The sequence below is a fragment of the Chanos chanos genome, chromosome 3 (genome assembly GCF_902362185.1).
Source record: "Chanos chanos chromosome 3, fChaCha1.1, whole genome shotgun sequence".
Taxonomy (NCBI): Eukaryota; Metazoa; Chordata; class Actinopteri; order Gonorynchiformes; family Chanidae; genus Chanos; species Chanos chanos.
Window position 1 is genome coordinate 20,681,077 of NC_044497.1, and position 23,924 is coordinate 20,705,000.

Below are 23,924 nucleotides of genomic sequence, written 5' to 3' on the forward strand. Positions count from 1 at the left end.
TCTGACATTATTTAAATAACCCACACTTTTTTAGTATTGCTATATTTGTAATGGGAGCTCTCTGTGATCAGCTGTGTGGGTAAACACAGTGAGAAGCAGATGAATGTGCATAAAGGGAAGCAGGGCGCAGGTGAGCAGTGTAGGGTAAGGGCTTACCTTGCGAACGTAGATGTCATCTGGATGGTACTTGGGTGGCATGAGTAGCAGCAGAATACGTTCAGACAGCTGGATCCCGTTGAGCGACATCACACCCATGTAGAGGAATATCCCAAATAGAACTGCAATGGGGATCTGCCGTAGGAGGTCTCCAATCACAATGGACAGACCTGACAGTGAAACCCATATATTACCACTGTTCATTTAACCCTAATCCTACACAAACACAGAGCACTCTCTTAAAAGCAGTAACCAATCACAGACCAAACATATTCTGTCTACCCAATGAAAGAGACTACTGATCTGTCCAGCTCTGCCACTAAACACTTCACTGGTTCTGACACTCAGGACATGACAAGGGGTGACAATCTGAATTTGGTTACTTAATTTTTAGGTGAGCATAAAATGAGACCTACCCACAAGAATGGCCACTAGAAGCCCAGTGACCCTTTGCTCTTTGACCTCCTGGATGCGTGGTTTGTCTCCAGGGGCGACGGCCTTGCTCATCACTGTCAGGGCATTGACATGGGTGACTGAGCGCACGGTGGCGGCTGCCATCCATGGCAAACCAAACAGGGCCGAGGTGCCGCCCAACACCACGATCACCAACAGGTCCAGGTGGAAACCAGACCCCTTCACCAACATCCGCTCCTTCTTACTCACTATCAACCTGCAGGGAGAAGCCTCAGTTAGCCTTTTCTGAGAAAACATTAAGGAGCTGTACATGGATAACTGGAGATAAGGGGAGAGAGCATAAATGTATGTGATCAGGAGGAGAGGCAAGGAGTTTCAGCATCAGAGGGACCTTAGGAGACTGGTCTCTGTTCACCAGGAGAGGGGGCGGGTGTTTGAACAATGGGGAGAGTTCTCGGAGGTCTGAAATGCCACAGTGGGTGGGGTTTGAGCATCAGAAAAGGGTGGAGTTAAAGAATTGAGCAGCAGAAAGACGAGCCGACTCACGTGGTGATCTGAGTCTCCATGAAGATGAGGATGAAGACAAGCAGGGCGGGGAGAATGCTGGCTGCCATCATCCAGATGGGGAACTGGCCATCTGAGCCCAGGGGACTGACCAGCCAGCCTCTCTTCTCCGGACTAGTCACGGAGAAGCCACGGGGGACGCTCAGTTTCTATCCAGCAGAGAGCACGGCATGAGACATAACTGAACACCATCCGATAAAGCAAAACTCTTCCTCCAGTCAAAACTGAAACTCAACACAGTGTAACAAGGCTGTCCTCACAGTGTTCAGTAGAGTTGGAATAATAATAATAATAATAACAAAAAAATTATGGTGATATTGCAATGGCATGGATATTATTTGCTTGTTGTTTTCTGTGCCACATCATAAAACAGACAGACTGATCACAGACTGCATTGTAACACCTTAGTTACGTGGCAGTGTTAATTATTAAGACTGTCATCAGGCAGTGGGACCTCTCATAGCTAGTAATAACAACAACTAACTGTCCACAGTTTAATACTAGTGTTCACGGCTCATCGGTAACAAACCTTCAACAGAGATATGAAAACTGCAGCGCTTGACAGGTAAGCTCTACAGAGTGGATGCAACCCCTATTTGTTTATAAAAAGAATGGAATTCTGTTACAGAATCATGTCTTATTATACAACTGCTGGGTACTAAAAATGCTGGAGAAGTGACTAATCATTTTGGTTGTCAGTCATGTTAAGAGTGGCCACTCTCGCTGATCTGACCATCACTGTTTTATTTTAGCCCTGTGGTTACGGTTACTGACTAAAGTGTGAATGGCCCATTATTCTATTCAAACTGTCTTACCTGTGTGTAAGTGTCCTGGATGCTGTAGTCAATCAAGACCATAATGAGGATGGCGATGGGGACCCCAAAATCTCCAATGACCCTACGGAGCTGAGACACAGAAGCAGAAATAAGGGAACTGTGCCTTACCGTCGGGCTTTGAAACCTGGTCAGAAATGAATGGCCCATCTGGCTGAGGGATGATACACGATATACGATATTCTAAAGAAAAGTCATTGACCAAGTTCTCACCCTGCCAGGGAAAAAAGCACTGTTCTTGAACTTGCGAAGATAGAAGGCGATGAAGAAGGTTCCAGCCATGAGCACTAATGAGAGAAGAGCCGTGTTTGGTTGCCCGACCACCTTTACAGGTCCTTGAGTAGTGCTGTTATCTGCCAGAGGACTAAGGGTGAAATTTTCTGACACGTCCGTGGAATTTTCAATGGAGCAGCCTTTCAGCGGGTGCTCTAAGAAGATCTGTGGCATAAATTATTTTTGTTGCATCTTGTTGAGCTGCATCTTGAAAATCATATTAGTACCGCCTAAGGTAACACTGATTAAATCAGATGACCAAAAGTTAAACTGCTTTCATTTGATCCTACAAACAGTTGAAAAACAAAGCGTGTGGCTCTCACCTTTCCCAGTTTGGAGAAGGTTTCGTAGATGAAGATGAGGGATATGAGGAAGGAGAAGATCTCCTGAGTGAAGCGGGAGACGAAGCGGACCAGGAAGCTGCCCTCAAAGGCGACCATAAGCAGCACGATGACAATGAGCCACAGGCCAATCCAGACGCGGCCTGTCAGGTACTCCATTCCATTCCCCTTGCAAAACTGCACCCAAAGACAGACTAATGAGAGCATGTTCAAAGTTCAGTGATATTACATTCACCATGTTATTTGGATCAGATTAAAATCCTGTCAATAGCTCATTGACAAACAGTAATTACTCTGACAAAGTGTTAGGCCTATAATGCGTTTGGCTTAACACATACAGGCGAATCTAGAGCTCAGAAACATTCTCTTTTCCACTGGAGCTCCAACATCAGAATCATCAGGACACCACCATAACAATTTTTTTTAATAAAAATTGAGTTTTAAATGTTAGACTCACACTGAAGAAGGCCTCCTCAAAGACCAGCAGGGGTCCAGAGAAACCCACCACCAGCAGCGGCTGAGCCCCCAGCAGGCAGAAGAGCACGCCTTGGACACATGTGGCCACGATGAGCTCTGACACTCCGATTAGACCCTCCGTCTTCTCACCTGTTGGCAGAGAGACATGCTAAAGCTAATGCCTAGTCACCCTGACTCATACTGTCTTACATGTAAGAGAAATTATGCCACCCTGCAGACAGCTGGCTCTACAGCAATGCATTGTAACTGATATGCCCACAAAAATGATTTGTCAGCTAAGGTATAACAATTTACAGTAGAGCCGACTTGTTCAGTGATGTCCTTTGCTTTTACAGCTGTTTATCTCTGCATTTGACCGGGCTCTCTGTGGATCCTCATTGGTCCAGGATATCTGTGATGTTATGCACTCTGGATAAGCTGAAACACTAGTTCATTAAGTTCAGAGCTGAGAAATATCTCCAGATATTACTGCTGCATTTTACATTGACATATGGTGGAACTGTGTGGAAGAGTTAAAAACAAATGGGGAGGATAGTGTTATTTTAGCTCTGACTCACCTAGGAGACCACCAAATGTGATGGCTGGGGAGAGGGCAGCGAAGTAAATGAAGATGACTGCTGCCATACACTGGGGGTTCAGGGCATCCGTAAAGTCACTAAGGTATTTGGGGTAGCGGCGGCGAACATCCCGTATCACTCCACCAAACAAACGACCTGTCCGCTGGAGAGGGTCATCCTCAGGCTTGCTGGGGGTCAGAAGGGCCTCTGGAGGTGTCGAAACAGCTAACAGTCATTATACACTATACAGGTGTTCAAGATCTGAACCTGCTCTCACTCTGGGATGACTCTGTCTCTACGGTTACACACTTCTGCATCATACTGTCAGAGCTCACAGAACTAGGGTCCCGGGACTAACACATGCTGGCAAAGGGCTGCAGATCTCTGTGTACCTTTATCTGAAGACACTGAATAATGTACAGCACTACATTATCACATGTGGTTTGAGGACATCTCTGTAGCTTGACCAGTTTACAGTACATGGAGAGGCCTGGTATTTCTACGAAATAAACTACATGTCACCCTAATCTCTGCTTAAGGCAACAGGAACAAACTCGAATATGCCTGAAAGAGGCTCTGACCTTTCTCCTCAGCGCTCTCCTTGGCCAGCAGAGCAACCTCCTGCTCCTCTCTCTTGCGGAGCATCTCTCTCTGGAAGCGAGCCACTGAGCGAAGCAGCTCGTCCCCACCCACCTCAGATGGGGGGAGGACTATGCTGCAGTCTAAGAAGCTGTTTATGGCATTCAGCAGGTCCTGACGGTCGTCTGCCAAGTAGGCCGCCTCATGAAAGTGCTGCAGGAATCAGCATAAACAGTCAGTAATGCACTGATATAGCCCGTCATACAGAGATTTCACATAGTCAGCAATACATTGATATAATCTGTTACAAAGATATTTCACACAGTCAGAAATACACTAATATACTACAGAGAAACTATTCATACTCTTGGCGTGAGTGTTTTGTGCTTAATAACCTATCCAGTGAGTGTGGAGGGATAAACTCAAACTCACCGGTGTGTGTGAGTGTGGAAGGGTGTGTGTGTGTGAATGTAGAGGGGTGAATTCACTGGTGTGTGTGAGTGTGGAGGGATAAACTCACTGGTGTGTGTGAGTGTGGAGGGGTAAACTCACTGGTGTGTGTGAGTGTGGAGCGATAAACTCACTGGTGTGTGTGAGTGTGGAGGGATAAACTTGCTGGTGTGTGTGAGTGTAGAGGGGTGAATTCACTGGTGTGTGTGAGTGTGGAGGGATAAACTCACTGGTGTGTGTGAGTGTGAAAGGGGTAAATTCACTGGTGTGTGTGAGTGTGGAGGGATAAACTCACTGGTGTGTGTGAGTGTGAAAGGGGTAAATTCACTGGTGTGTGTGAGTGTGGAGGGGTAAACTCACTGGTGTGCGTGAGTGTGGAGGGGTAAACTCACTGGTGTGTGTGAGTGTGGAGGGATAAACTTGCTGGTGTGTGTGAGTGTAGAGGGGTAAACTCACTGGTGTGTGTGAGTGTAGGGGGTAAATTCACTGGTGTGTGTGAGTGTGGAGGGGGTAAATTCACTGGTGTGTGTGTGAGTGTGGAGGGGGTAAATTCATTGGTGTGTGTGAGTGTGGAGGGATAAACTCACTGGTGTATGTGAGTGTGAAGAGGTAAACTCACTGGTGCGTGTGAGTGTGAAGAGGTAAACTCACCTTGTCAGACATGAGGGTGGAGATGGATCGGCCGATCTCATGGTAATCCATACTGGTGCTGGGTGGACCCAGAAGCACAAACAGGAAGCGGACAGGAATTGGTACCTCCAAAACAGAGTCCAGCTCCACAGCCTCCTGCAAACGCACAAACGCCATGGTGGGCTGCTCCAGGAAGTCCACACTGCCTAACATAGAGCATGGAATCATTAGATCAAAATGTTCACCCCAAAGACTGAGCGTATGTTTATACATCACTGTAAATTATATTTGACTAAAACCGAATCCAAACTGAGCTCTCAAGGTTAGAAAAGAACAGGAGAGTGGTCCAAAGGAGTGCAGAAAACAAATCTAATGGATTGCTTACCCACAAGGACAACAGTGGCCTCTGCATTTTCTGGAATCTTCTCCAGAAGTTTCAGCTCATGTTTGGACTTTGATCTGTGCATGCCCAAAGATGTAGTTGACTCTTTCTGGCAAGAAAACAGATAAAAAATGATACTGTGAATCTTCACAAGCCGTCTGTGTCACTAACAGTCAAGATCTGTGTAAAATATAAAAATATTTTCTAGTTTATTTTGTAGGCCCAATAATGATTTAACATGACTTGTGCTAACCTTGGCTAAAGGATTATATATATGCTCACAACATACAGATAATTATTTGACTTGTGATGATTTGTGTGCGAATTTGAGCTTAACTGATATCGTAACACACCAACATTATGAAGACATTTGTAAAGTGGACGAAATCTGAGTCACCAACTGTCTTAAGAATAAACACCGAGTATGAAAATGAAAAGTTACCTCATTCTTCTCAGTTTCCATATGCAGGGTGGTGTCAGGCTTTGCACTGCTGCTGCCGCCCATGAGTGGGTCTGTGATGGAGGGCTCAGTCTGAGGGACATGGTTGGAGCTGTGGTGATGTGTTAAGAGAGAGCCCAGACTGGCTGCTGAGATGTTCCTGGGGAAGGACACATGCTCCTTCTCATCGCTTGGGTGACTGTGGGAAGGAGAGAAAGGGAGCCACGGCATAAGGTAAAGGAGGAAGGAGTGACAAGGGCCACAAACAGATCTACTGGGACAAAGCCAAGCCAAGGAGGATGGGAAGACAGACAGCAGAATACTCAAAGATTTTGAACCCCAAAAAAAGATTCTCAAACCCATTCATTATGATGGGACATTATTAGAAGCTGAAGTAAGCAGATACTTGATGACGTCACAGGTCACATAAGGAGTCCCCTTAAGGCGCTTTCGCACTGGAGGAACTTTTCCATAGTTCTTAGAACTGTTGAAGAAAGTACCCCCTTTTTCGCGTGTTCGCACCGCAGAAACCTAGAGCGATCATAGTTCTTAGAACGCCGTTTTGAGGGGCTTTTTTAGCTCCTACTTCAGGGTAGGTACTTTCGCAGCGCAATAGGAACCTTGTGACGTAGGTGTACAGCCATTGGTCCAGACGCAGGTATACGATGATTGCAACCGATCCGTGCAAAATATAAAGTCTTAGAACGTATTACATTTAGTTTTTGATATTCATGTCTAAAACTAACTCTTAAAATGTCTGGAATTGTAGGAGGGTACACATGGTTTTTATGTTTTATTTTACCGGTATTTTATATCCCCCAACAATGACCATTTCTGCAACGTCCAATGTATATTTGTACATTGAAGAGGTAGCGTACACTTCGCTTCGGTAGGTGCTTGTGTGTCCGCTTGTGTGGCTGTGATCCGTATTTTAACCTAAAATAAGAATGTGTTTATTCAGCTTACGATTTGAGGGCTGAGGCAGGGAAAAAGGAAAAAAAAAAAAAGCACGATGCTGCGACCAAGCGTCAGGCACAAGCGCTATGCTAGCACCCGAAAAGTACTATGCCCATCGAGTCATTCACTGCTACTGCGGTGGTGCATGCATAAATGCGGGGGGACATTTTTGTCCATCGGACTGGGTCTATCGCCATACAGTTTTATTTTCGTCAATTAGAAGGCAGTTATATGTTATCTCATGTGCACTCAATATTTCTGTCATTCAAATTCAATACAACTCATTAATTGTGCATACTATAGTCTAGTTTGTCGATTTCTTTCGTCGCAGTAATGGTATTTTTTTCCTTTTGGAGGTATCTAAAAGGTCTTAAAAGTCATTACATTTGTACTTAAAAATGTGCGGCTATCCTGGTTAGTCGTAAACAACAGCTCTTAGCTGCTATACCGTTGGCTGGCTTACGTCACTTCTGCGTTCCTACTGGCGGTGTGAATGGAAACAGAAAAAAAGCCCTAGAACTTATGTAGTTCTAGGGGAGCTAACCAGGGGGTAGTTCCTATCAAATGAGACCCTAGAACTGTTCGGTCCGAAAGCGCCTTTAGACAGAGGCACATCTTTCAGTCTATTTTTCCACTAAGTGTCCAAGAAGAACCCATTTAAGACAGAGTAGAAAATAAGAGGCAGAAAGTAAGAAATTCTAAATACATATACAACAGGTTAAGAATGCAGCATGTGTTCATATATTTAATAAGTAAAAAAACTAAAACACAAGGTGATGATCTAGATGCAGACATGCTGTGACTTCATGTACTAAAATTTGATTCAGTGCATGTTTTGGTTGAGGGGTAAGTGAATCTCTCTGTAGGCTCTAAACTTATGGTAATTTGTCCTCTTTATTCCTTTTGCTGTTTTCAGCATTTCTGTATTTGCTTTTCAGTGAGTAAAGTGTGAGACACAGACTATTTTCTTAGGTGAGAGAAAGTTAGAACAGAGTGGTTTCCAGTGAGTACTAGGTACCTGTGTTTGAGGAGGAGGGCCCTGAGGACATTAGCTCGGTCGTCTGCCTTTATTTGGTCTGAAATGATCATCTGCTCCACCACCTGGTGAGCTATGCCAGGCAGGGTCTTCTGGTCCAAGTCCAACAGCACCGCCCCTATGGGTGCAGTACAAGCATGAGATTAACAGACAGACAGGCACACCGCAGCATCACATAAAAGCTGAGCGAGAGTATCTATTAGAGCTGTGTATCGGCAAAAATCTGGCGATACGATACATATCCTGATACAGGGGTTACAATTCAACATATTGCGATACACTGCGATTTTTTTAATCTAATTTTAGATCTACTCATTTAACGTTAGCCGTCTGCTGTTCCGTTAGCTGCACATAGAGTGGTGTCTTGGTAAGTAGGCTCTCAGATTCGTTGTGTTCCCCTAGTATTTGATTTTGGAATAGCACATTTTGCAAACAGCATGGCTCTTGTCGATCTCCTTAGTGCCTTCTTTATTGTGGAAGCCAAAATGAGCCCACACTTCATCTTTGCACGTCCTGGGAGCCGGTCTAACTCTTTCGGATTCAGCCATCGGTGGTAACGTTAGCATTAGGAAACCTAACGCTACCGATACGATAGCGATGTGCCCTTACGCTACTTCCTGACTCGGTTTATGTTGTTAAGTTGGAGTGGAAGAGTCAAATGGCTGAAGACAGATTAAAACTCTGCAATCTTGCGGTCAGGGGTTTAAACACAACACAAAATGAACCACTGTCTGCCACAAATCTTTGCATGTAAACTATTAATTAAAAATCGACAGTTTTTTGAGAATCGATAAAGTATCATAGAGCATAATATCACGATACTTGATATTATCGATATTTTCTTACATCCCTAGTATCTATCGTAAAAACTACCTTTCAATCTATTCATCCATCCTTTCATTTCTATGAAGCCTGTCCTTGTGTTTAATAAATGTGTCACTAGTGCTTGCATCAAGCAACACCATGACAACGTTTTTTCAAAGTGTTAAAAGATTCACCGTTTTCACACCTAGTTAGTATGGTATTAGAGAGTCAACCCTGATGAAGTCAATGTAAGAGACATTTTACATTGTGAAGAAGCGAAATCAGATTTCTGACCTAGACGGTTTTCATTCATTATTTAGCACTGCAGGCACAGGTACATGCTGTAAGGATAATACTCATCATAGAAACACATTTAGCACCTGATTCTAGGATCAAAATGAAGACTAAGAGGGTCTAGTCCAGAACTTATCCTTTCTCTACAGTTCTGTTCAGGAGTGTGCTGTAAAGTGACAGTGTTGGAGACTGGGGGCACTCTCACCATGGGAGATGGTCTTGCGTAGTTCCAGTAGGCTGCGGAAGGATAGGGAGGCCACATGGGGTTTGCCCCAGCGGTCGGTCTCCTCCTCGACATCCTCTTCAAACTTTATCCAACGAGCCGTCTCCTTCCACTGCATTTCCTGGTTCTTATCCATCGTGAGTTCATTCAGCTCCACAAACACCTGACAAGCACGCAAACACAGAGGACACAGAGAGAAAGTGTTAACATCCTGACAGCACGTATGACTGGGTTCTACTGACAAGGCTACACAAGCCAGGGGTTCCTCAGCCCCACCCACTTTCTCATTACAACCTTGGGTTGTGATGTTATGAACGTTGGTCAAGAGAACCAGAAACTTGGCATAGATGTTGGCAAACAGACAACTGTCAGCTTGGTTGTTCTTTGTGTCCACAGTTGTGTGGAGACACAGGCTTTGTAGATGCAAAATTCAGCCCTGATTGGAACTGCATCAGACACAGCTGAAATTTACAGGCTTCTCTATTTGAATGTGATCCTAATGTATTCATCAGATATGAATTCTAAAAAAAACACTTTAAATTTTCTCTTGCTGATGCTGCTAAATATTTATATACTCCCATTTAGAGGCCATTTCAAATACATATTATACTTTTTAAAAAATGTCCTTTTTTTATGAGGATTTCAGGGGGTCAGCAGTTGGTGATTTAAACATAATGCTAATTTCAATGTGGAAAACAACAGATGGTAACACACTATCTAATGATGACTTGATACAGTTTAACTCCCAATGAACATTTCCAATCTGTTAAGAAACATTTCATTTACGTGTACCAAAGGCTTTGTCAAATCACACTAGCTACACTCATATTTGTTATCCAGTTTGGGGCCCTTACTTTATACTTCCACAATCTTGAACCCAACCAGGGCAGTATCATGAAAGCTTTATATAAACTGCCTGGCCAAAAAAAAAAAAGTCATCGTTTGGATTTGGAGCCTCTGGAGGCAGTGTTATGATCTGGGGTTGCGTCAACTGGTCAAGTCTAGTCTCAGCAACGTTATGTGGAAATAAAATGAAGTCAGCTGAGTATCTGAATTTACTGAATGACCGGGTTATCCCATCAATGGATTTTTTTCTTCCTTGCTGGCATGGGCATATTCATGGATGACAATACCAAGGTTCATTGGGCTCATATTCTGAGAGAGTGGTTCAGGGACCATGAAGAATCATTTTCACACAGAATCCTGACCTTAACCCCACTGAAAGCCTTTGGGATGTGCTGGAGAAGACTTTATGGAATGGTTCAACTCTTCCGTGGCAATACAAGATCCTGGCCTAAAATTAATGCGACTCTGGATAGAAATAAATGTTGTGTCGTTGCATAAGGTTGTCGAAACAATGCCATGACAAAGGCAGTCCAACGAAATATTAGACTGTGCAACTTTTTTTTTGGCCAGGCAGTGTAAATGGATAGTGCAAAGTCTTCAGCACTACATAAATGCTTATGAACACACTGCAACCACAGCAACATTAACACAGCCCAATGAAAGCAGATTATCTTTCAGATTATAAACATGCAGTTTCTTCTGTAAAAGTTTGTAAGGTGCTTCAGTGCATAGGTTCACATGTCTGCAGCCCCTAATGAAAATCGAAAGTCCATATTAGTCAAAAGCACCTGTGAATCTGCACAAACCGTGCTGGACTGGCACATAGGCTTTGTCACACCTTTGTCATGACTCACACATATTCATTAGTGATTTCAGTCACAGATCCCACTTTGAGACAAACTTATACACATGCACCTACACACAAGCGCACACACACCTCTAACCTTCTGGTGCCGGATCACATGACTGGAGAAGTCCAGAAGGACCATACCGTCAGGTTTTGAGGAAGACCGATACAGAACAACTGACTGCAGGAGTATGAAGCAGAGGTGTAGGCGCACAGTAATACGGTCAAATACTCAGAGGAGCCATACACCTCCACACTCTCGCTCTCTCACACACACACACACACACACACACATTCAGCCACAGTCACACACAGACAGACTCTGAGAGGAACCTGTTGTGTACCTGGCCGCTGTGGGGAGGGCAGGATTCAGAGTATGTGTTAATAAAAGATGGCTGGAGCTTGCGGTGTCAGGTTACCTGAGCTGATCTCTCCCTCTCTTTTGGGTGTGTGAAAGGAAAGAAGTCACCCATTCATTTTTAATTGTGCCCCCCTCCCCTTCCTACCTTTCCTGCCATTGATTCAAAAGAACAGGAAGCTCTGCCAAAACAGGGCTGGAGTTGATGTGGTGGACAGGCCTGGGTCATTGAGACACCTTAGTGCCTTGAGAGATCTGAGACCTGACACAGCCTCACCTCACAGTGGATAAAAACCCCATTTTCACATTTCCAACCACACTACAAAACTACAGTCACCCCCACGTCACTTTCAGCTGAACACCAAGACACTCTAATACTAACATGTATTTGTCTCCAGGGAGGGGGGATGATCAGAAACACTAAACAAAAACTAAACAATGAGTTAAGTAAGGGCTGTACACTGAAATGATGATGTTAAAGCCTGCGTCTTAGAGTCTGATGCAGAATTCTCAGAGAGTGGTAGCCTTCACTATCTTGTGCTACAAACTAGGGTCAAGCCCACAGCACCCTCATCTTAAGTGTTACACATCCACAGCATTACCGTACACTTGCTGGAGAAAATGAGCCAAGAGCTCATTAAGTCCTCTCCAAGCCTTGACCTAAACCATAGCACCTTTAACAATGGTCTCAGCAGAACCTTACCTCATGTGGGGTGTGGTCCAGTTTGCGTGCACGGCTGGTGGGCTCTTTGTGGTCCTTGCTGATGTGGACCACCTGGCCCTTGGTGCTTTTCCGCACGAGGTGTCGACGTACCCCTGGTACATCCTCAAACCTGTGACCTTTTCACAGACAAGAAAACAGAAAGTCATCAGCACGTGTATGAACGACAGAGCTTGACTGCAGTCCTGTACACAGACATGAGGCAGAATATGGTACAATACTGCAAAGTTGTAATGGCTGGATTTATCTGATGATTTTGTACAATCTCAGACCAGCAGAAACCTCCTGCTACAAAGGCTGGGCTGATAACTCTGGAATCACTGGGACCACAAGAGACATTCTGGTAAATATGGCACAGTTAAATAAAAAAATAAAAAAGAAAAAAAGAAACTTTCATGTCAGGTTAGTAACAGTCCTGCTTGCAAAATCCCATCTAAAGGTAGACTATCTTTGCACAACACATGCTTAAAGTAGTGAGACATTTGTTCAACCACGGCACTATAACATCACGCAGTAGTCTATACAGTGGTATTCATCAGTTTATGGTGCACTGCCTACACTTCTCTACTACACAATCTTCATTGTTCATTTTTTCTCCAACTGAAAATGTTCTACTAATCCTCCTGTGTTTTTTTTTTTTTTTTTTGCTTCAACAACGGAGATCTTCCGTGATGGTGAGAACTAAGCACAGGATGAGCCGTGCTGGCTGTGAGCCCAAACCATGTCAGAGCAGTGATTCTCAACTCCAGTCCTGGGGGCCCACTGTCCTGCATTTCTTTGTTTTAACTCTTCATTATAACAGTTAATTGAGCTAAACAAGGACTTGATGATTAATTGATCAGTGGAATCAGGTGTGTCAGTCCTGAGTTAAAACAAAGATGTGCAGGGCAGTGGGCCCCCAGGACTGGAGTTGAGAATCACTGCCCTAGAGGAACCAGTGGTTACGTGCCTTGATCAAGCACACACTGGGCAGCAGTGGCATTCTCCTGGGATGTGCAGTGTTTGTGGGAGAATTCTGGAGATTTTCCTGATAGGACTGAATGGATGAATCTTGAAACTCAAACTCAAAGTGAGGGCCACTGCTGGTAGAGGGATGGTTTTCCGAGTATAACATGCAACTTTGTGTGCCCCTGATGAACCATGAAAAAAGGGGCCTAAATTTTTTTCTGTCCTACACTGTGGGCAGAATCAAACCGTACACTTGTTAACAACAGCATGAATTCACATCTCAGTCATGTTTCGCTCTCACTTGCTGCTTGAGTCATCTTCTTGACTTGGGAAATTACATATCTCCCAAAGTTCACATCAGTAGGAGGGTATTGTGAATGTCGAATAACAATGACGAATCCTCAGGGTAATAAATTTAGAGAATGCTTTTGCCATCAAGATGATAACTGTGAGCATGTCTCCCTCTGGGAGGACTAAAAGCCAGTATCACAGAGAAGTGTTCTGAATATGGTTTACAACATGTACTTTGAGTTGTCCTGAGTTGAAAAGCCTGTGGTTGATGCAGAATGTGAAGTTCAGGCAGTTAAAAGCAACATGGATAAAAGACAGACAGAACACTGACATTGTCTCTGGCTTCAAGACACCTATGCACACAGATCCTTACCTATGTTTTTACAGTACTGTCCACCTTGCAGAGAACTGCAGTCAGTTTGCTCCTCCATGGACGTCGTCTGAGTTAACAGCTGCCGTCTTGGAGCAGACTATGAACAATTCAGTTCTCAGTTGGAGCTATGGCAGCTGATGACATCGCATCTTCTACTCACCAGGCTCAGATTAACACAAGTTTTGAATATTCCATTCCAGGACAAGAGAAAAAAGCGTAAATCCATAGCTGCCAAAGCCCTCACAGATCTTCCCCATATGATATTACTTTACATGACTACAAATCTGCCAGACGTGATGGCTGAGAATATGTCACGAAGAAAAAATATGTTCAAGTACAAGACGTGAAGTCCACCATAAGTTCTGAAAGAACTGGGAATGTAGATGTCTCTGATGGTAAAATGGGGGGAGGAATCCTATCAGGGCTTCACAACATGTTGTGGTTCTGAAAGCTATAAGAGGGATCTGTCCATTATGAGACAAGGTACTGAGTGGTTACAGAACCAGAAGATGGGATGTTTTACGGGATGTGTCCAATGTCAGAGAATGTTTCAGTGTGCATATGTCCATCTTAGTACGAGATTCTGTCAATCATAAAGGGCAAGAACCGAGCAGCAGCAAAAGACACTAGCCTCAGACCCCTATTTGTCTGCCCCGAAAGCTCAGGAATAACAGTGTTTCTCAATGGAACCCGACATATATGGGTTCAACCCATCTGGTCCCATTAGTTAACAGAGGTGCTAACATCCCTGCGATGAACAAAAGGGTAAGAGAGCAAAGGAATAATTCCTATTGTTGAGAGTCTGCCAGATCAGAGACCCTTTTCCCAGGCTAATTAGTGCTGCCCAGGGCCGGATGGAAAATACTGATTCACCAGAGGGACTGCTGATATATAACTGGATTCTGAGAAAGGTCTGACCGACTAGGACACAAAAGACTCATGCAGAGAGGAGCCACAGGGGGCTGGGCACAAATCTCTGAGCATCACAAGAGAATCTTCTCTAAACCTTCGGCCTAAGCGTACTGAGTTCCACACTGTTTTACATGGCAAAAAGGGAGTCGATTTCTTGGTGAGTGATAAAACATGGCCTCGGTCAGTTTAGGTGACAGCAATAATGATCTATTCAGGTATGATATAACTATGCTACAATAATAGTACAGTCTCCTTAACCCACTTCTACTGCAGAGTTTGTTGTATAAACCAGGTGCAGAGATGTCTGGAAATGGTGGGGGCTTTTCTAAGTACAGAGACTGAAGGCTAAAAAGGGAGCCCCTTGTTTTTGTGCTCTTCTGTTCACCCGGCATTTTACAACTTTCAGTGGAGTCAGAACCGCAGGAGAGCTCCACCATTTTAATTTCAAAGCTCTACAGGAGTGAGGCTTTATTCAGCTATCAAACTGGCACAATTTATCACTAACCCAAACACACACACACATAGACACATGCATGCACACGCACGCACACATACACACACACACACACACACACACACACACAACAGGGGTATTATAGTTTCGAAATTTTCATTGGTTTTTATTTTTATTTAGTTTTTCAGTTTAGTTTTTACGAATGCATAAGTAGTTTTAGTTTCATTTTTATTTTGAGGAATTGACTACTTTTAGTTTAGTTTTTAATTAGTTTTTGTGTTAGTTTTAAGTTTCAAGTGTCAAATTTCAGGTTTATTTAGAGCCCAAAATCACTGTTTACAGTCTCAAAGGGCTTTACATGCCCAGAACAAACAAAACAGGAAGGCACCCCCTGACTTAATCCTCATGGCGGGCAAGAAAAACCTCCCCGAAAACCCAGGTGTAACAGGAATAACAGGGAATAAATGGGAGAAATCTTGAGAAAGACCACAGAGAGAGGAGATCCCTTCTTGGCCAGACAGGTGTGCAATAGGGGACGGAGATGCTGACGGGAGGCTGACAGGGGGATGAAAGATGAGAACACCGGGCTTTAAGTTTTTCAGGAATTATTAGAAAAGCCTTGAATTACAGAAGCTGAAAAAGGAATAAAGAAAATGAAACGAAACGAAAAGAAAACGAAAATGAAGCTGATTTTACCTGCAATTCTATTTTGTTTTAGTTCATGCTGCATTGTTCATTGTAGTTTTTAGGGACGTTAATAATTAACTGTTTAACCATTAACCGTTAAAAAAATATTATATATATATATATAATTTTTTTTTCCTGGGACATTGGTACCATGTGAGCGTGTATTCTCTGTCAAGGGTCTCACAGTTAACAGACTGCGCACCAGACTACCCCCTCAGCATGTCGATATATTGCTATTTCTGAATAACAACTAGTAGACAAGCTGTCCGATTATGCTGAGGACTGAGGTGGGCCTGGTCTATTTATTTTATTTCATTTTGAGGCCTGAAAATGCAACTACTTGTTTCCATTTTGTTAACCAGTTGGTTGTTTTTGATCATTAATTAGCTGAGACCTAAGGATTCAGTATGTGCTTTTGTTTTGTTAAACTGTTTATGCATTAGAAAGTTTGGCTACTATTTGCTATTTATTTTAAGTTACAGGCTGTTATGCCGGTTCTGCACATGTAAAAATAAACCCCTTCTTATGAAACAAAAAAACAAACAAAAAACAGTTGTTGGGTTGGTATTTTTTTAATGGGTCACTGACAATCGTCCATTCTAAATAGGACATTTTAATCTTGTGGGTTGACCGTTAATGGTCGGTTAACGAGCGTCGGTTATTGGTAAGAAAACAAATTCAAAATGAGCATCCCCAGTTTTCATGTTTTTGAAAACTGTCGTTTTTGTTTTTATCTCAGTTAAGGAAATTATTTTTTCACTGCAAGTTTTAGTTTTAGTCTTAGTTTTCGTTAACTATAATAACCCTGACACACACATACACACACATGCACACACATACATAAGTACACAAACACACACGCACACAAATACAGATGCAGACATCGTGTGTGTGAAGAAGGAGTGGACAGCTGTGAGGCTGTTTAAAAGGACATCCAGAGATGAGGGCTGCCAGAGGTAACGCTTTTGGTTCAACACGAGTCCAGGTTCAGAACACAGGCCGCTTGTCAAAATCCCATTACCGAAGGATAAACACAGCAGGATCAACTTACATGGACAAGCCATTTCACAATGTTAGAGGAGGATTCAGACACAGTCCTTTACATACTCAGAAGGTCAACCATAATTTCCATGGTACCCATTTTCCAAACAGTCCCCTCAGGGAAAATAACTTCTGTTTTAATTTCATGCTCTCTCAGACTTTCTGCTATCATCTGTCAAATAAATAAAACAAACCTGCTGTGTATTTTTGCTATATGCTTGTGAATTATTTTTCCTCATGAATGTTGTGCATAGCCTTAACTTGCAATTTCATGTTGTCTGTAAAATGCCTCAGAGAGACACTACACATTCACATAAGTCTGAGAGCCTGTTTTCTGCCAACTCAGAACAGCCAAGAAATAAGATAATCTGAGGACTCCACCAATCAGCACACAATGCACTGCACAAAGCACAGAACATTTGCTTCTTAGTCCATTTCAGTATACAATAGTGCATTGGGCAAAAGCCTCTTTTGGCTCTTCCTTTGACTGGAATATTAAGACTCACTCTTTATGCCGTCAAGGTCCACAGAGGCCAGCGTCTGAGCCTCACTCTCGTCTGTGGGTATACGCTGGTACTTTGCCTGCTCCGCACCCGTCATGTTTCCCGTACGCCGGCGCTCCTGAAGGTCGTAGCCACGGCTCGCTGAGGACACTCGGGGTAAAGGGCTGACAGGTGTTGAATCAGAGGGGGATGGCCCGTGGTCGGACGACCTTGAATGGAGGGAGGAGTGAAGAGAGGAGAGGGAGGACGAGGGAGTCCGTCAATCTTAAATACCCTGTGTGTGTTCTAGACAGTGAAAAGCTCACAGAATCTTCGTCCCCAGCACAGTTTATTTTACCCAGATGACAGACAGAATGGCTTTTTGGTGGACAAGGTGCAATGCCAGTTCATCTGGGAGTCTGATTAACACCTCTTATCTGGTACATGATGATTTACCCCATACTCATTTCAGCAATAAGAAAACACTGGCCCATTCAAACAAGCTGGCAAGTCAAAATGCACTGCAACACAGAACAAAAAGCATTAACAACTGGCAGAGCATAACAAAGATAACCCCATGTGAACCTAGTGATCTACAGTAATATGCCATCTGCTGCAGTTATAATCTAGGCATTAAACGTCTGTAAATCAACAAAGATAATGTCTCAAACACTTACCTTCATTCTAAATTATACCAGAAGTACTTCTTGTTAAACAAAATCCCAGTAAATCTAAACTTTCATATGGGTATAACAGAGAAACGAAGAGAAGAAGAAATAGGCCTTTGGGATAAATGCCAGGTGGGACTTTGCTGTCTGTAAGAAACAGCTTTAGGTGAGTGAGGAGGTCAGTTGGAATGAGAAGGAGAGGTATATAAAGGAGAGGAGTGGTTACCGGGGTGACAAAGGGGTGGCAGGACAGTGGATGATGTAGGCTGGAAAGTGTCAGACCCCCTGGTGTTTTACCAAATAGCTCTAACTTAGTAACGTACAGCCTGTTCTGCGCTGACACATCCCATAGCTGCACTGCACACCTACTAGTGTAAGGCCGAACTAACTACAGAGAGGGAGGTATGCAGTGACTGTGAGCAAGAAACTGGACAGAGTACATCTGAACACTCAATACTGCAAGCTTATCACTCCAGTTAAACTGTTTACCATCAGAGACACAGAGAAACTTATTACTGTTAGGACTTCCATACTGATGCTTTCAAACATGTTAATTACACCTCAGAGAATAATAGGTGGTTTAGCTGTAGTGATTTTGAGGAGGAGCTGTAGTAATTTAGAAGAGGAGCTGTAGTAATTCAGAGGAGGGGTTGTAGTAATTTAGAGGAGGAGATGGCTCTAGCCCAAATATTTTCCATGTATTTCTGTGGATCATATTACATTACTCTTGTATTCAAACTGAGGGTGACACCAAGATAATCAGTGCTCTTTAATACAAAGACAACATGTATATTTTGATCCATCTGCACTCTTTGTGTGTTACTAGCCAGGAAAAAGAATCCAGCTGAACTCTCTCACTTACTCCTCCGCTGTACTGCTCTGACGGCCTGGAGGGGCAGCGGTGGAGGGAACGACGTGGACCTCTCGGGGAGCATGGGGGCCCTCTGACTCATCAGGCACAGCTGCTTGAGAGTCATCTTCTGACAAAAAGAACTGAGGAAACACAGAGGGGAAATAAGCCGTTACCTGCACTGAACAGAAAACAGATGTATGCAGAAGTCATTGTAAATAAACAGGACAGTTGATACAGTAATGAAAAAACTCATCTACATCTGTCACTTCACGGACCCTTTTGATTTTCCTTTTTTCTATGTTGTATTCATTTAAACATGGATTTGACTCAGTCAACTGTCCTCAGGCTAGTGTTTAGCTTACACTGGCTGTGGCTGACACATGAGACAAAATATGGTTCAGTTCATCAACTACGTCATATTTTTGATTAAACAAAAGGCTTTAATATCACAGCAATATAATCCCATCTTCATCTCATAAATGATTTAATCTTTCACTGAAGAATGCATGAGGGGGAAAAAGTGTGTGGTCTATTAAACCCGGAGGGGCAGGGAAGACTGCTGTGATGTCAGAGATCAGCTCCAACACGTATGTACAGTTACTTCAAACTGTGTACATGAACTGAATAAAGCGTGGGATGTGAGGGACATTGAAGTTTCCTTGTTCTAAACTGACAATTCCTACATTAATAGAGCCCACATAACTCTGACAATTGTTAAAATATATTCTACATATTTTATTTATTTATTTTAAAATATCTTTGGTCATTTTCATTTTGAGTGTGGTCATGTCAGATTTTTGAGCAAAAGCTGGAGAAACTGTTTTTGAAAATGATGGAACCCTACACATATTGTGACCACAAGGGGGCCCGTGCTGAGCCTGGCTGCTCTCAGCACTAGAGCCCATCCCACCACACTACACCTGTTTCACACACACACACACACACACACACACACACAGACACACACACACACAGACACACACACACACTATTCCTTAAGGGATTACCAAATGAACAATAAGACCATACGGACTGGCATTACCGTCACACTCTCTTCGAGTTCAGTATCTGAGACGGCCACTGACGTAACACTCTGGCCCTCTGGAGACTCTTGTTCTTCCTCTTCTTCATCCTCCTCTGCCTCCTCAACAACAGAACTGGCTCCCTTAGCCCTCTTCTTCTTTCTTCCGCTCCTCTTCCTGCGGCTGTCGCCAGGCAGTTTAGACAGCGGGTGGTGAATGTGATGGGAGGAATGACGGTGATCTGGGAGACATATACTTTCAGTTTACACAACAATACCAAAAAATGCCCCCTAAAATACACATCATGTTGTATGAGTATCATAACCTCTTCAATAAAAAGCTCTGACAGAAAATCACACGGCTAAGGTCAGTGACCACCGCTTCAAATATAAACACTGGTCTGCTTCTTTGGTACAACAGTGTTTTGCAATGAGCAGATAAATGCCACCGTTTCAGCATAAAAAACATCAGGCTACAGAGCAAAGCCTTCATATTAAAATACTGACTGATTAAAGGCAAGTGCTAACAATTCAACAACAGCATTTTATCTCCAAGCTGGTTTGGTTCCTGCCTTGTTCTTTAGGTCAGCAGCAAGGGAAATTCCATCACAGTTTTCGGTGTTCAGCCAACTGAGGCACACTTTGCTCTTCCTGCTGATAACATTTTGCAATGTTCAGTTTCCTCTCTATACTGGATATTATACTGTTTTTTGGGGTTTTTTTAGAATTCCCCTTAACATGTTTCCATTTCCAGTTTTGCAAAATGACTGAGTTCTGAAGGTCAAATGACACATTGCTTTAAAAAGCTCAAGTAGACACATTCACAGACATTATTTCTGTTATCTGAACACTTAAAGAGTGAAAAATCATGACACTACAAAACTTCAAGGCATGATATTAATATAGTAAAAATCCCTGTCTCATATTCAGTCTACTCAGAACTGTGACTTATCCCTTTAGGAGACACAGCTTCTTCAGCAAAACATGATTAATCCATTCATTTAATACAGCACAACATCTCACTTAACAGTCTATCTTTGTTGCATTGTAAACAAACCTGACTGAACTTGTCAACTATCAGTATGAGCTGAATTGGATGTGTCACTGCAGAGCTGGTCTGACATGGTTCTGTCGAGTTGGAGGTGGGGACTGGAGTGCTAAAACCCTGCTGAAAATAGCCTCTCCAGTCAACCCCCACTGCCTGGCAGAACACGGCGTAACAGGCGCCTACATTCTTGTGGAATATGAAATGAAATGCTACAACTGTTTCCCTTTTTTCTTCCTATGAAAGTCCAGCTACCCTGAATCCAAAAGGAGAACACTATTTACTTAACCCCATGTGGCGCGGCATAAGTACCTGAGTGTCAGTGAGCACTTCTGGGTCATGAGAGGCCCAGTGCCTGTGGCCTACAGATCCAGCCATGGGAACACTGAAAGCTAAATTTACACATATTCCCCGCAAGAGTGGGAACATACGGACCAGGCAGGATTGGAATAATAATTCATGGATGTAGAGTGTATGCTGAATGACCAGATTTAATGTGATAATACAATCCTGACTTAAACAGTGCCCCTAATAAAGCAGGGTGACTGGATAGTGTACGAGGCCACGTTTACCGGACACTCTGCAGGCCTGCGGAGACACAGAGGGAGGCGGGGGGTGGGGGGGTGGGGGGTGGGGTGGGGTGGGGGGGGTGGGGGGGGCTCACATTCGAAGTCTTCCTCGCTGTACGTGCGATGCTGTTCGCCGGGGACGCGGGCAGTGGGGCTGAGGATCTGCTGGAAGCGCTGCACTCCCAATGCTTTATTCAGGTCTCTTTCATCCTCCTCCTCTCTTTGTGCCCCACACTGGGGTCTGACCGGTGCCTCAGGCTGTGGAAGGCAAACACAGGGACAATTTAGACAAAAAATACTAAACCTTTTGAGCCTGATAATGCATTTTCTAAGCCAAATTGATCGAGGTCAAGTTCCAGAATACACACCAGAGATTTCAATTCTGAGAAAGGAATGAGGAAAGGCCAGCATGCCTCGATAAAGCTGTTTATTTAAGATCATGTGATTATATAGCTATGTCAGAGTTATGTCTTCATGTAGGGGATGGCGAGTTGCCATGGGAAACTTCAATAAAGTTCTTTCACTAAATGAACGGTAGGGGGACCAGTCTCCAAAGAGGAAAAGGCCTGACCCACAATCACACACTTCATCAAGCGAGTGCATTTCTTAATTTACCGTGCAGGGGCTCTAAGCCCTGAGGCAAAAAACTGCTCTCAGTTATTCAGCAGAACATGTAGTAACAAGTCCTGACATCCTACCGGTACCTTTACCTTTTAAGGGTACAGACAGATCTAAAACTAAAGAAAAAAACACCCAAAAAACAGCATTTACCATTTATCTTCATCAAGAAGTTTTAAGGAAATACCCATTTAGGATTTCAAGTGACAGGTGAGTTCACCTTATCATAACAAGAAACCCCTGTTGCCATAGTTATGACTGCATGCCTCTTTCATAGCCTCCTCCTGAGAGATTAACTCAAACAACTGCGGAGCTGTTCGTAACGTGGTGCTCCTTCAAACGGTTTTCCTCCAGCTGATTACTCCGCAGCCAGATGACAGGAGCTTTAAAGGGACGGCTTAAAAAAACTTTCATGACCTTGTAAGGAACATAGAACATTCTGCCTGCTCCATGCCCGTAACTCTTCCCAATAAAAACTGATTATGGATCAAAGCTTCTATAGGAGGGCAACAGACTTTCAGTCTTTCGTTACGACTGCACAAACACACATACACACACACACACACTCTCTCTCACACACACATACACCAGTGGCGGCTGGTGAGCTGGAAACAGAGGAGGAACAAATCTGCCCTTTAAATCTATCATTGATTTCAACCTGTTCCCGTTTATCCGCCTTGATTAACAATAAAACTAACGATTCGTAGAATAATTAACACCAACCGCGTAAATAGAGCAAATGATTCAGTGTCATTTCGTGACAGAGTTACTGTTTTTTGTAAACTAGTTGTGGTCTGAGTGCTAAACTTTATTGTGCATTGCACTCAACGCTGATGCATTATACAGATAGAGGATCCTGTTTTTTCTAACGTAAAAGTTTATTCTCAGAAATTGAGATCGATTTCAATAACTTTACTTCCATTTGTTAAATTTGAATTTTGTAACACAAGGAAGCTACAATGTAAAACACACTGAGGGATCAGGTCTCCAATACGTATTCAGATAAGTGCCATCTTTGTTAAACAGTTTCATGCTGTAGCTTTCGCGATAGCACACCAGCTTCAGACAATCCATGGTGTTTCGTGAGAATTTAAACGGCAGAATCTTGCAAATCAGAAGAGCGCATTTGACATTAATATTCCCTGACATCAGGCAGACAGCAAAAAGTACAAGTATCCACAAATTACAAGAACGTGGGGGTATAACAATTGCGACACCGTTCAGTAAAGAGAAATAAACACTATCACAAGATGACATTGGTAATCATTTACTCTATTTATAACGACTGGTGTTAATTATTCTGCGAATTGTTAGTTTTATTGTTAATCAAGGCGGATTAACAGGAACACATTGAAATTAATGATAGATTTAAAGGGGAGGTTTGTTCCTCCTCTGTTTCAAGCTCACCAGCTTACTACACACACAAACACACACGCACACTGTTACGTTAAGCCAGCTGGTGGAATTGTTCAAATCCTTGGTGGGAACTGCACATATTATACTGACTATGCTTGGTTATGATGCTTTCAAAATTGCTCCAGAAACTACTAATACCAAGGCAGGCATACAGAATCCTTGGGGACAGGGATCTGAGCTCTGTTAATATGAAGCAATATAAAACAGACTGACTGACTTTGTAGCATGACGTTCACAGATTACCTTTGATGGCTGACTGCCAAGGTCTTTTTTGGGACCCAGATAGTTTAAAATGAGTTTGGATAAACAACCAGCTGAATACCATCATACATTGTAGAATAACTGAGCATAGCTCTGGGCCTTAC

General features: G+C 43.3%; 1 protein-coding gene across 3 annotated transcripts in view; it reads right to left on the bottom strand.

The window, feature by feature from the left end:
• slc4a2b (solute carrier family 4 member 2b) overlaps positions 1-23,924 on the bottom strand; it is a 63,704-nt gene that overhangs the window by 4,524 nt on the left and 35,256 nt on the right. For all 3 annotated transcript variants that reach the window (XM_030770082.1, XM_030770081.1, XM_030770083.1), the window contains 19 exons: positions 21,621-21,783; positions 19,933-20,153; positions 18,900-19,030; positions 17,394-17,599; positions 12,164-12,300; positions 9,392-9,572; positions 8,071-8,206; positions 6,099-6,294; positions 5,660-5,765; positions 5,296-5,480; positions 4,197-4,407; positions 3,616-3,822; positions 3,039-3,187; positions 2,564-2,758; positions 2,181-2,405; positions 1,950-2,039; positions 1,117-1,283; positions 573-826; positions 157-326 (listed from right to left, as the gene is read on the bottom strand). In XM_030770082.1, the coding sequence (XP_030625942.1) occupies positions 157-326; positions 573-826; positions 1,117-1,283; positions 1,950-2,039; positions 2,181-2,405; positions 2,564-2,758; positions 3,039-3,187; positions 3,616-3,822; positions 4,197-4,407; positions 5,296-5,480; positions 5,660-5,765; positions 6,099-6,294; positions 8,071-8,206; positions 9,392-9,572; positions 12,164-12,300; positions 17,394-17,599; positions 18,900-19,030; positions 19,933-20,153; positions 21,621-21,783 (3,330 nt within the window). The remainder of the gene's footprint in view (positions 1-156; positions 327-572; positions 827-1,116; positions 1,284-1,949; positions 2,040-2,180; positions 2,406-2,563; positions 2,759-3,038; positions 3,188-3,615; positions 3,823-4,196; positions 4,408-5,295; positions 5,481-5,659; positions 5,766-6,098; positions 6,295-8,070; positions 8,207-9,391; positions 9,573-12,163; positions 12,301-17,393; positions 17,600-18,899; positions 19,031-19,932; positions 20,154-21,620; positions 21,784-23,924) is intronic.